General features: G+C 41.2%; 1 protein-coding gene across 32 annotated transcripts in view; it reads left to right on the forward strand.

The window, feature by feature from the left end:
* LOC143217573 (bromodomain adjacent to zinc finger domain protein 2B) overlaps positions 1-14,438 on the forward strand; it is a 314,941-nt gene that overhangs the window by 225,805 nt on the left and 74,698 nt on the right. For all 32 annotated transcript variants that reach the window (XM_076442003.1, XM_076442005.1, XM_076442007.1 and 29 more), the window contains one exon: positions 2,897-3,056. In XM_076442003.1, the coding sequence (XP_076298118.1) occupies positions 2,897-3,056 (160 nt within the window). The remainder of the gene's footprint in view (positions 1-2,896; positions 3,057-14,438) is intronic.

Below are 14,438 nucleotides of genomic sequence, written 5' to 3' on the forward strand. Positions count from 1 at the left end.
TTCGCGACGCGTGCGTTCCTCCTTCCCTTCTTTTCTTCGGTGTTCACGTTATGGCCGATCTTAATGGGTTCCTGATGAGCCTCCTCGGCTTCTCGGTATTTTCGGCTGGGATTCTGGCGTCCCCATAAACTCGTATTAACGCGTTAGCTTTAACGTTGCGTTATGCTGGCAGTTTTGTAATGGGGTCTGGGAATCTGTGATTCACAGTTGCAGATTTACCTGCGAATTTTTCGGCCAGTGCCAAGACGTACATTCCAGCTTTTGTTGGAGTTTCGATGACGACAGTTAGAGAGTTGGGCAAGTTATACATTTTAACCCTTTCTTGCAACCCAGATCATTTTTATTATATGTAATCTTTTTTATACCGTGCACATCAGATTGAACCTGTTCTTTCTTGTATCACAGGTGAGCTTTTTACAATTTGGAGGGTACAGACGAATTTAATAAAATTCAAACTGTTTTGAATAATGGTACTGCAATTTCTACTGGTGTAACAGTGAATCTTCAAGATTTTCTCTAGTCGCCACCGATTTTCTGTAATTATTTACTTATGCTTCGCAAGCTAGCAGATTCCTCTTTGGTAAGGACCGTACGGTCTTTCTTCAGTGAAGGGTTTGAGGACTCTGAAAATCGAGCAAGGAAAATTATAGGGTGGTCATTTTATCTGAAGAAATTGAAATATCTCGAGAACTATGCATCGAATCAAAACAAATGGGTAATAAAAGTTGTTCGTCGCGAAGGGGGACATCCAATGATACCAAACTCGACCCCCCACCGCCATCCCCTGGGGGTGGGGGTGGGGGATGATAAAAAACTCAAATGGGAACCCCCATTTTTCATTGCAGATTTGGATTCCCCAGAAAAAATGCAGAAATTTAACCTGGGAGTTTTTGCAGTTTGGTTCACAGATGGCGCTGTAATGGACGAAAATCAAAATGGGTAGAAAATCGCTGAAAATTGGGGATATCTCGAGAAATACACATCAGATCAGAAAAATAAAAACAGACGTATGTGATATTTTTAAAAATGCTATTCAACAACACCATAATTGACCCCCCACCGCCACCTCCTGAGGGCGGGGGAGCGGGAATTATTTCAAAATCTTCAATGGGAATGCGTGGGAGTAATTTAAAACGCTAAAAGAATTTGCGCCATGGGGTTTCCCGCTTGGTTCGCAGTCTGAACGAAGCACAGTAGTCCCAATCGAGGAATCAGCTGTTCGTTGTGATTTTAGCGTCGTTTCAAGACTTACAGCACAGCAAAGTGCGTCATTGGATTCGTTTTGACGTCAGCTATGACATGATTAATTGAAGGATGTACAAAGTGATATACATTTGCAAAAAGTCGATATGAGAAAGTTGATCTTTCAGCAAATAAACAGCTAATTCTTCGATTCAGTGTGCGACGCGATGTCCTTACATCCGAATCAGGAAAAGCATACATCACTTGGCAGGAAGCACGCTAAACGAGTGAGACCCGGTAACCTACATCTGGCCGGTTCCAAAACTCGTACCATTAACCGACGGTTAAATCGAGTACGCGGGAGAGCCGCTGTCTGGCAAACAACAATCGAATCGGCCGAAAGAAAATCGGGCAAGGTTGACGCGTCTGGCAGCGAAATTAAGATGAACATGACGGGGGACACTCTGCTAATCAATTAACCCTTGTCGTGCCTAGGCAAACATCGTTTACTGATGGACTGCGACATTTTAAGAATCTGCAGGGTCGTGCAATTTTTGAGGAAGTGTAGAATGAACAAAATTTAGGAATGTTATGATTGGACTGTGAATTTTATGCAAAATAAAAATTGTCTGCATCGATTGCAACAAAAAGAAACTAAATACGAGTACCATTACACCATTTTTAATTTACCACAGCTACTTTTTAGTAGCTTTTTGAAGCTTTTTGAATGTTATTTCTTCTCTTAATGATTTTAACAGAGGGAAAATCGTGCATTGACATCTTCGATTTTGAAAATATTCCAACGATCTTGAATTTCATCTACTCAATTTTCCTGTAAATGAATAAAGATCCGCAGTCTGGTTATGATTAGACTGCGAATTTTATGCATTTATGATGTCAATTCCATAAAGAGTACCAAGAATTCAATTAAGCAAGATTTCCATTCAACAATCGACTGTTTCAATGTGAAACAGCCAGTCTAAATAACTAGCTTTAACAATTCAATCACCTACTGTATGCCACCATTCCTTAAAGTGTAACTATCAACCCTTACGAAATTCTTTGGAACTGTCAATTCCATAAAGAGTACCAAGAATTCAATTAAGCAAGATTTCCATTCAACAATCGACCATTTCAATGTAAAATAGCCAGTATATATAACTACAATAGCTATAACAATTCAATCACCTACTGTATGCCACTACTCTCCAAAGTATAAAACTATCAACCCTTACGAAATTCTAAAAAACCGTCAACCCTTGATCCATCACCAGGCTCGCAACGTTCCCCACCGAATCGCCATAGCATCGCTCGCAGAATCGAATAAAGCGTATCTACCTCGAGGACAGCGTTACCGGGGGGGGGGGAGGGGAGGGGAGGGGGGTGGGTTAATATCCGCGACCGTAACTCAGCTAGTATCCCGGAAGCCCGGTTGAAAAAAAATTCACAGCAGTCAGCTGCACCGTTTCCTTTTTCTCATAGGGTCTCCTCCTCCCTGATCACGAGCTCCCATCAGTTTTCCCGGCAAAAATGTTGAACCGAGTCAACCTTTCTCTCTTTCCCGAGGTTTTCGATGTCTCTCTCTCTCTCTCTCTCTCTCTGCCGCGCGCCGCTCTCTTCGACCCTCCTCTCTCCCATTTAAAACGGAACCGTTTCGCCGCGGTGCGGTGTACGAAGTTAACTGCTCTAACGAAACGCTGATGCACGTTTTCAGGGGACTGGCATGGAGAAGGAGAACTCCGCATCGGGCGGAGGCGGCGGAGGTGGCGGAGGCGAAGCGGCGGCCACGGTGACTCCGGGCGCCACCTCCGCCTCCGAGAAACTCCAGGCGGACCAGGCCAATCCGTTGCTCGATACGTCTGCGCTCTTCGGTGGTAAGTAACTTTTTAATTTTACTCCACGGCTAATTTATATCTACTTCCCTCTTCGTTTTTTTCTACACCCCTCGTTCCCCCCCCCCTCTCTCTCTCTCTCTCTCTCTGTGTCTTCGTCGCGCGTGAACGCCAAGGAGAGTAGGTGAGTTGCTTCAACCCCTTGGTCCGAGGAGGTTCATTAATGCGAAGGATGTTTATAAAATGAATCGTTGGGGATTCTGGTTTTATTGAGCAGGTAGAAATGCAGCTTTTTTGGGTAATGCGGTTTAGAGAGATTGGAAATAGTGTCAGGACAATGATATAGCTTTGCTTCTTTTTTAATAATGCTGCACGAGAAGTAATCATTGAAGTTCTTCGCGGAAAAGACGTAGGAAAAACCGGTTTTTATTTTTTTTAACTACGACGCACCAAACCATAAAATCTGAAAAAATTCGTGAACAATAACTATAACGATATATCGGTACTTTGAAAATATAAATGTTGTCACTGTAGAACTTCCATGTGAAATCTGCATTTTTCGATTTTTTTTGAGGTTTTTGATTTTTTACAACCAGGATTTTCAATTTAAAAATCTGAAACCAATTGCAGAATATGTATTCGGGTCCTTGACATGTGTCAGATTTTTCTCAGAATTTTTAAACATCCTTAACTAGGAAAAATAGGCCGAAAACTGGTTTTTCTAGTTTACCCCGTAACTACCCTCCCGATCGGGATACAGGGTTGAAATTTTACTCAGTACATTTTCTCTTGATACCCTATCGAATGACCCATCGTCACAATTTGGCTCAAGGGCGCTTTTGACCATCTTGTCCATTCGAGTTTTCACTAGTAATCGGTAGGTTGCTGGTTCGAGCCCCGCTTCAGACATTTTTTTTTTTTCTTGAAATTGATACCTACCTCAATTTTAAGCCTTGAAGTCTATTATTTAAAAGTTACTTTTATTTTTGGATAAGGTATAATGAGTAAATAAGTATTTATTTGTGACCATCTTATCCATTCGAGCTTTTACTAGTAATCGGTAGGTTGCTGGTTCGAGCCCCGCTTCAGACATTTTATTTTTTTTTTTTGAAATTGATACCTACCTCAATTTTAAGCCTTGAAATCTATTATTTAAAAGTTACTTTTATTTTTGGATAAGGTATAATGAGTAAATAAGTATTTATTTGTGACCATCTTATCCATTCGAGCTTTTACTACTAATCGGTAGGTTGCTGGTTCGAGCCCCGCTTCAGACATTTTATTTTTTTTTCTTGAAATTGATACCTACCTCAATTTTAAGCCTTGAAATCTATTATTTAAAAGTGACTTTTATTTTTGGATAAGGTATAATGAGTAAATAAGTATTTATTTGTGACCATCTTGTCCATTCGAGTTTTCACTAATAATCGGTAGGTTGCTGGTTCGAGTCCCGCTTCCGACATTCTTTTTTTTTCTTGAAATTTATACCTACCTCAATTTTAAGCCTTGAAATCTATTATTTAAAAGTTATTTTTATTTTTGGATAAGGTAATACTTAAAATTGAGTTTTAGTGTGGGCAAAATGATAAGGCACTTTGAATATAAAATAGGAAAAGTATTAGAATTCAACAAAATTACACAATTTTTGGCAGTTTAAGTAGTGCGTGGATTGCCCTTTTTACGTTGTACCACTTCAATCATTCTTCTTGGTAAACTCCTATATAGATTTTTTATATCGTTTTGATGTATACCTTCCCAAGCTTCTAAAATTGCTGATTTCAATTCGGATACTGTACTGTACCGCTTTCCAGAAGAGTTGAAATTGAAGTTAAAATTGAACAGATGAAATTAAAATTGAAATTGGAGTTGAAATTTACGTGGAAATTGAATAGTTGAAGTTGAAGAGTTGAAATTGAAGTTGAAATTAAAGTTGAAAGTTGAATAATAGAATTTGAATAGTTGAAGTTGAAATTGAAGTGTAAAAGTTAAATAATAGAATTTGAAGAGTTGGAAATGAAGTTAAAATTAAAGTTGAAATTGATGAGTAGAAATTGAAGTTGAAAAATTAAAGTTGGAATTGGAATTGAAGTTAAAATTGGAAAGTTGAAGTTGAAGTTGAATTTGAAGAGTTGAAAGTATTTAAAATAGATTATTTAAATAGATTATTAAAAGATTTTATGTTTAACATTATTTGCACAGATTCTCGTTCTAAGACCACAAATTAGAAAAGAAATTAAGGAATGGACGTTCAGAGAAATTTCGTAATATTTTTAGAGGAACATTAACAAATTGTTGAAAGGAATACAGTGGCAAATGTACAGGATAGAAATTTTATAGAAAATTTGTCTTTTCTTCGAGATCCACCGTCAACATTGTTAAACGTTTTGACCTTCACAGGTTTCACGGGGTTCACACGTTCGATATCGACTTCCGTGGTTTGAGCACAGTATTCTACTTATCGTTCGAGGCCGCGGCATGATTGCACGGTGACCTTGAGCGCGCATATTACACGTAAGTTCAAGGTCGAACCTTTCGAGCATCAGCTGCAAGAACTCGCGACGCAACCTGCACACTCGAGATCACTTGGTTACGCACTCGTGACCTCGAGTGGCCTTGAACTCGGTGCAACAGCGACTTATTATGCGGCTAGAATATTTCCTCGAACCTACTATTTTCTTTTTAAATCTTTTTTACATTCAGCACATCGAGTCGAACCTGTTTTCTCACACAACAATTGAGCTTTTCACAAACTGTAGAATAGAGACGAATCTAATAATGTTAGAACTGTTTTTAATAATGGTGTGGCAATTTTTACTGGCGCCTCAGAGGACTAGTGTTGAAAAACTGAAGATCTTCGGAGAACCTCGGAGAACTTCGGCGGGAAGTGGATCAGTGGAGTGGGAACACGTAGTCAATTGACAGCAACGTCAATTTTTCAATTTCAATTTCAACTCCTCAAATTCTACTTGAACTTTTCCATTTTAACTTTTCAACAATTTTTCAACGTCAATTCAACTTTTCAACAATTTTTCAATATCAATTTCAACTTCAACTTTTCAATTTCGACATCAATTTTAATTTTTCAATTTCAACTTCCACTTCAACTTCAATTTTTTCATTTCAATTTCCATTTCAACGTCAATATTTCCATTTCAACTTCAATTTTTCAACAAAAATTTCAACTCTTCAGTTTCAATTTTTCAACATCAATTTCGACTTCAATTTTTCAACATCAATTTCAACTCCTCAGTTTCAATTTTTCAATTTCAATTTCAACTCCTCAAATTCTACTTGAACTTTTCCATTTTAACTTTTCAACAATTTTTCAACATCAATTCAACTTTTCAACAATTTTTCAACATCAACTCAACTTTTCAACAATTTTTCAACATCAATTTCAACTTCAACTTTTCAATTTCGACATCAATATCAATTTTTCAATTTTAATTTTTCAATTTAAACTTCCACTTCAACTTCAATTTTTCCATTTCAACGTCAATATTTCCATTTCAACTTCAATTTTTCAACAAAAATTTCAACTCTTCAGTTTCAATTTTTCAACATCAATTTCGACTTCAATTTTTCAACATCAATTTCAACTCTTCAGTTTCAATTTTTCAATTTCGACAACAATTTCAATTTTTCAATTTCAACTTCAACTTCCACTTCAATTTCAATTTTTCCATTTCAACATCAATTTCAACGTCATTTTTTCAATTTCAAGTTCAATTTCGACATCAATTTCAATTTCCATTGCAACGTCAATTTTTCAATTTCAACTTGTATTTCAACATCAATTTTTCAATTTCAACTTCATTTTTTCAAAACCACACTTATATTAAAATGCACTGAAAAGGAGAAAATAATTTTTTTAGACATTAGTCACTTTAAATAAAGGCGTGGAGTGGGAACGCGTAGTGGAGTGGGGAGCGCTGGGGAGCGGAGTGGGGATCGTTGAACGCGATCACGTACTACCGAGCGTCGCGCGGGGAGGTGTAACGGTTAATATTAAAATTTCTTTTTCTTCTAGGCGCACAGTTTTTTTTTAAATTTGTTTTTTAATATTGCATTATCATCCAGTTGTTCAGCTATGTTTAAAGTTTCAATTCTCCAGCTCATCTGGAAGTGGTTTAAAATTCGATTACAACGACAACTCGACAAGTTGATATAAGCGTGGTAAAGAATGGGACTTTTCAGGGTGATTGCGGCCTAGATTGATCTTTTATCGAGCGCTTTCGACTGCTAAAAATCCCCATCATTGTATTATTGATAAATGAGAAGGCGCACACCGCCCCCTTGCAATCCTACCACCCTTAAAATTCGTTTTATCGTGAATCAACTGCGCGCGAATCGTGAAATCCGAGTCTCCTGAGTTTCGAGAACGATTACTGCGAGCATTTTCCGCGATTTTCCTGTTGGCCAGCTTATGGTCTCTCCGGAGACCATCTAGCGCGATTTTTTCGAGCGACGAAGCGCAAGCCATCGGCCGGCCGCGTTTCTATACGTGTGCTCTCCCGGAGGGCAGCGAGCAGGCAGCTCTGTTCGTCCACTTACTTTAATTACGCTACTTACACGTTCGCAATCGAGCCGGCTGCTTGGTTAGCCTTTCCTCCAGCGGTTCGAGGATCCTTCTGACGGCTTGTTCTCTTTTTATTCCTCTTTTTTCCCCCAACCTTCATCGCGCCGGGGACACGCGCTAGCACTAGCTATACTCTCTCTATCTCGCCACTGCTTTCTCTCTCGCGACGAAGTATCGCAGCGTGTTTCTCATCTGGAGTATTTACTTTAAGCGATTTCATACTGGGACAGTTCCTCGAGAAGCCCTTTCCTCTCTCTCTCTCTCTCTCTCTCTCTCTCTACCCGAACCTCGATAACTTCCATCCGTCCCGGTGCTATTAACTAATTAAACGGTAACGCAGCGCCGCGCGGCCCACCGCCGTCTTCATCAACGATATTTAACCGGCGCGTCGACTCCGCAGCCGTCAGGGAGGGAATTACCGAGTCTCCCGGCGCGATTTTCTTGTTACAATAATAATAATAATAATATCGTTGTTTCGTTGTGCGACTCGTTCACGCGCACCCACACCCTCGGGAGAACCTCTAGCATCGCACAGTGGTCCGGGCGGGCGATATAAGTCTTAAAGACGTCTTTAAGATGTCGGTTTGACGTCTATAAGACGTTCGGGAGACGAATGTTTCACGTCTACGAGACGGTCGCGAGACGTTCGTAGGACGGTCGGTAGGTCTTCAAGACGTCTCTCAGAAGTGTTAAAGGTCTATAAATGTTAATTGAATTAAAAGAAGGGAAGAATAAGAATAGATTTCGACAAAAACGAGTTTAAAGTTAAACCTAGTTATATATAGAAAGTGTCATAAAACTAACAATTGTAATTGAAAATCACTATAAAAATAATAAACATTGACGTTGAAATTGAAGAGTTGAAATTGTAGTTGAAATTGAAGTTGAGATAGAAAAGTTGAAGTTGAAGTTGAATTTGAAGAGTTGAAATTGGATTTGCAGTTGTTACAATAATAATAATAATATCGCCGTTTCGTTGTGCAACTCGTTCACGCGCGCCCACACCCTCGGGAGAACCTGGAGCATCGCACAGTGGTCCGGGCGGGCAATATAGTAGTTCGTTTCGTAGGAAATGACTTGTCTCTGATCGGTATTTAATGCGTCTACACTGGTGGTCAAAATGATAAGGCACCTCAAGCGTTTTAGAATAAATAAAACGTAAAAATTGTAAGGTCAACTTATTTTTTTGCGGAAAAGACGTAGGAAAAATCGGTTTTTATTTTTTTTAACTACGGCGCACCATACCATAAAATCTGAAAAAATTCGTGAACAATAACTATAGCAATATATCGGTACTGTAAAAATATAAATGTTGTCACTGTAGAACTTCGATGTGAAATCTACATTTTTTCGATTTTTTTGAGGTTTCTGATATATTACAAGCAGGATTTTCGATTTAAAAATCTGAAACCAATTGCAGAATATGTATTTGGGTCCTTGACATGTGTCAGATTTTTCTTAGAATTTCTAAACATCGTTAACTAGGGAAATAGGCCAAAAACTGATTTTTCTGTTTTGCTGGTTCGAATCCCGCTTCTGACATTTTATTTTTTTTTCTTAAAATTGATACCTACCTCAATTTTAACCCCTGAAATCTGTTATATATAAATTATTTTTATTTTTGGATAAGGTATAATGAGTAAATAAGTATTTATTTGTGACCATCTTATCCATTCGAGTTTTTACTAGTAATCGGTAGGTTGCTGGATCAAGTCCCGCTTCCGACATTTTATTTTTTTTTCTTGAAATTGGTACCTACCTCAATTTTAACCCCTGAAATCTATTATTTAGAAGTTATTTTTATTTTTGGATAAGGTATAATGAGTAAATAAGTATTTATTTGTGACCGACGAATAACTGGTCACGGGATAAAACACGTTATTAAATAGTTACAAATTAGTAGAAATGGATAGTATGTAGCAATATCTGTTCGTACGCCTATGAACGGCGGCGGGAGCTACGCTTGAGTCAATACATTGTTGTATACGGAAAATATAAATGATTCTCTTGCTCTTCTAATAGTTTCATTGCTAATATCGGACATTTATTGAAATAACATAGTTCATCCAAACCAATTAGTATAGTAAATTAATCACTGATGATAATACCTGTAATGTTTTTCGGATTTTTCATATCGACGGTGCACCGGTCCGATCTGTGACTGAAAATAATCCAGATATCAAGTATGGTTTAACAATTCTATGGGTCCCTTCTCCACACCTCTGTGCATCAGTCTGCCAAATTTCGTCGAGCTAGCTCTGAACACCCCATGCCGCGAGCAATTCAGAAGAATCATGATCGCGCAACTCTTCGAAATCCGTTCTCTAGTGTGATTTGATTCGTTAGATTCTCGGATCATGGAATTGAAACTACAGTTTCTTGATCGCCGCGTTCTACATACATCTCCAACCGAGTTTAATCAACCTTTACCTCCTCCGGTAGCTCGAGCGCGTTCACACACAATGCTTTTACCAACCGCTTTTACCAAGATGGACTCTCCGCAGAAGTAGAAAAGACACGGTGACAAATTGACTCAAGGGACGAAACGGCGCGGAACGAAACTGGCTCGAGTTTTACCTGATTGCCCGGGGAGGATGAGTGAACTTGTGCTCTGTATGCCACTGTGTCATCTTTCTTTCTCTCGAAGACACTCGAAAATTCTTCATTCGATTGAAATACTTGCAATCCCGAGCAACTTCCTTTTTCCACCATTGTGGTACTTGAAATAATTAACACTTTGCACTCGGAACCATTTTAGCACGAAAAGTAAACATTTCATCTAACCTAAAATATTTCTCTACAATTCGCTCATGCAATACTCGAATGATTAGTAATTTATTTGATATAAAATCATTTCATAACCTAACAATTATTTTACATTACTGATATAGCAATGTTTAGTGGTTTAATTAACCTAACAATTATTTTACATTACTGATATAGCAATGTTTCGTGGTTTAGTGGTCTCAGATTCAACACCCGATTGCTAAAGGTTACGTTAGGTTAGGTTAATTTAGGTTAGGTGAGTAATTTTATTAGTAAATTATCTTACATTACTGATATAGCAAGTTTTAGTGGTGTCTCAGATTCAACACCCGACTGCTAAGGCTCAAATTCAAAAAAGAAAATTAATAGTAGGGGTTAAATTTTCAATAGAACAGAATAGTAACGATCGCGAAGCAAAGCAATACTCTTGGAGGTTCCCGGAGCGGGTCCGTGACCGGAAGTCTTCGGTGGTCTCGGTCGCGCCCGTGTACTGGGGTCGTCGAAACGATACCAATCAATAATCAATACCAAACGATACCAGTCACTGCCAAACGACTACATTTCCCGGGATAGATTCGGTAGTCGGAATCAAATCGTTCGGTGGCACCGAAAGCCGGGGCAGCAGCGAGCAGCAAGCAGGCAGCAGCCGATACGTTAATTACCAATCGGCAGGGTAGTAAGCCGAATTACAGGGCTGGCTGTGGCAGGGAAAATGCTGTTTGCCTCGACTGGTAGAGCTGAGACACAGTTCGGTGTTCTGCTGCACGGTTAATGGGAGGAATCCTCCTCGCTGTGGCCGCGGGAGTGGGGGAGGGGGGGGGGGGTTTGGGTGGAGAGTTCGGGTCTGCTTTGTGCCGGGCCAGCTATTCTACCTCCAATTATATTCGGGCAAAAAGTAGCCGAGAACTCTATCGAAGTATAGAGATCGTGCGCGCGGACCACGGGGAAAGAGGACTCGTGGAAGAGAAGAGGAGAGAAAGAGAGTGAGCGCAGCAGTTAGAGAGAAGCCGGCGGAACACGTTCCTCGGGCCGTAGCATCGCGCAGGATAGAATTTCGTTTATTTCGTTGGCTCACCTCTGACCTCCTGGGTTCCTCCCCGCGCTTTTCTGGACCCTGCCCCCTCTCCTCGGCCGGGTCCTCCTCGTTGCTCCTGTCTTTTCAAGCAAAACCTCTCCGGAGCGATCTCGCACCCCCTGCCCCAGCCCCTCTGGCTCCGTTCGGTTACGTTCATCGTGTCCCGCGCGCCACCCCCAATTCTCTCTACCCCCCTTTCCAACTTCAGCTCTCCCCGTCTCTCTCTCTCCCGCTCCCCCGGTTAGATTCGTGGGAGCTTTGGGGACGCAAGTCGGACAGACACGACGAGCTCTTCTCCACCCTCTCCTCTCCCGGCCCTGGACTCTCTCTCCTCTCTCTTGGTTCGCCGTTTTTCTCCTGCTCTGCCCGTCCTCGCTCTGCACCTCTCTCTCTCTCTCGCTGTGCCGGTTCTGTATATTTATTGATTGCCACCTCACCTCGCCTACCATGGCCTCGGTCTGCGGCAGTTTCCCCTCCCGAGCAGTCCCTCGTTTCCCTCGTCCCAGGCTCTCGTTCTGCACCAAGCAGCACACCAGCATCGCGCTACGAGGAGCATCTCGCTCGCCCACTCGCTCTCTCTCTCGATCTCTTCGTGTGTGTCGCTCTCTTTCCCTCCCGGTCTCGTTCTCTCTCTCGTTCGGCCCCGGTTTATCTCCAGCGCTCCGTCCTCTTCCGCCTTCGCGGAACCCGAACTCTCTTTCATTTTCTCTTCCTCCGCTCTGACTAACTCCACCCCCCTGTCTTTCTCCGCTGTCCCCTTCTGGGCGCGCGGGTCTCTCGCATCCACGCTCTCTCTCTCTCTCTCTCTCCCTCTCTTGCTCTCTTGCTTTTTCTATCTCTCGTCCCTCTAGTTTCTCTCTCCATCTATCTCTGTGACTCCGGCTCGCTATCTCTCTCTTTCTCTTTCTGGGTTCGCTCGACCCTCCGCGGTAACCTCTCGCGCTTTTGCCTCCTACGCTCGATACAAACTCGTTGGACGCGGCGGAGTTTTCGTTTGAAGCCACCCTCCGGGTCTTCACGGCGGATCCGACACCGCCGGGTCGTACGCTGATATTTCTTGCAATCTTCTTCCCTCTCTTCTCTTCGTCGTCGGCTTTCTTCTTCTTCTGCTCGTGCTTCCTTCTTCCTGTTCTTCGGCTGCTGATTTATTCTTGAAGACCAGGTCCCCGCTCGCGTCGTTAACCTTTTAACTGGGGATCACCAGCTGACTCGTCGTTGCAGCTCACTATCAGATTTTTTGGGAGCTTGTCATTCTGTTCGTAATCCGATATCTCTTTCAGTTTCGAGGAGAAGGTCGTGCAGTCTCGGATTTTCTCGAAACTTTACGTACTGGTATAATTATAATTACCCACGGCACTGTACGTTCTCCAAGATCACTGAGAAAAGCATCAAATCTTCATAGGAGATAGACAATAATTTATCAATTTCTTTCTCCGATCAAAACTGCAATTTCAAAATCCTGAAACACCGAGTAAGATCAAAAACGTGCCACACATATCTGTCGCCTTTCAGTGCGCGTTTCCAGTACAAGCTGACCCTCCACGAAGTCGTCTCCCAGTTCTATTTCACCGCGAGCGTCGCGTGGGACGGGTCCGCAGCTTTCGTTTGAGTTCTCCCAGGTTCCTTTTCCTCGTCAACGTCATCTGTGTCATCGTCATTACGCGGCGTGACGGAACGCGCCTAGCGTTTCCAAGAAGCTTCTCGCGCGCGGATGGAATCCTGTTAGTGGACGCGCGCGGCGAACTTTCGGCTTTCTCTCTCTCTCTCTCTCCTCCTCCTCCCTCCCTCTCTCTCTCACTGTTCGCTGTTCTCCGCCCCCGGCCCGTCGGTTTTTAATTTCGCCGCACTCCGATACACCGCTTTTATCTCGATCGATCGATGCAAACTCCGCCGCTGGATGCGGCCAAGTTTTCGTTCCCGGAGCCCGCGTTTCCGGCTGCTATCCACCCCCGTGCCGTCCACCCCCGCCGTTCCAGCTTCTGCTTCTGAGCCCGGCGTCGTCATTATACCAGGTGTGGACAAAAAGTTCCTGGAACGAGCTGTTCGCGAAATTTCCTCCTACATCTCTAACCCTGGAACCGTTCCTACGAACGTGGTAGCATTATCTGTTATCGGAAGCATTCAAAATGGCCTCAGAAATTAACAAAGTAGAGGATTCAGGTTTTCTCGTGGTGCAAACTGCAATTGAAATGTGTTGTTGCTTAAAAAAGTACTTCACGACAACAATGTTCAGGCTGTCATCAAGAAAGTGCTGAAAACGAGCTGCAAAATTAGTAGAGCGTTCACAAAATATCCTCCTAAGTCGCAAACTCTAGAATCATTCCTTGGTGGTAGCTTTATCTGTTATCAAAAGCATTCTAAATGAACTGGAAAGTTAACAAAGTAGAGGATTCAGGCGTTATTGTTGTGCAAAATGCAAGTAAAATGTGCTCTTGCTTGAAAACAAACTTTACGCAACTATGTTCAGGCTGTCAAGAAGACAAGTCGAACTGCAAAATTAGTCCTAGAACCGTTCCTTCCTTCAACTTCAATCTCAACTACAATTCCAACTATTCAATTTCAATTTCATTTTCAACTTCAATTTCAATTTCTCAATTTCAACATCAACTTTTCAATTTCACTCTTCAATTTCAGTTTTTCAATTCTCAACTTTTCAATTTCAACTTCAATTTCAACTCCTCAAATTCTACTTGAACTTTTCAATTTCAACTCCTCCAATTCTACTTGAACTTTTCAATTTCAACTACAATTTCAACTCTTCAATTTCAACTACAATTTCAACTTTAATTTCAATATCAATTTTTCAATTTCAACATCAACTTTTCCATTTCAAGTTCAATTTTTCCATTTCAACTTAAACTTCAACTCTTCCATTTCAACTTCCATTTTTCCATTTCAACTCTTCAATTTGAACTTCTGTTTTTCTATTTCAACTACAATTTCAATTTTAACTCTCCAATTTCAACTTCAACTTCAACTATTCAATTTCAACTTCAACTTGAAC

The sequence above is a fragment of the Lasioglossum baleicum genome, chromosome 17 (genome assembly GCF_051020765.1).
Source record: "Lasioglossum baleicum chromosome 17, iyLasBale1, whole genome shotgun sequence".
Taxonomy (NCBI): domain Eukaryota; kingdom Metazoa; phylum Arthropoda; class Insecta; order Hymenoptera; family Halictidae; genus Lasioglossum; species Lasioglossum baleicum.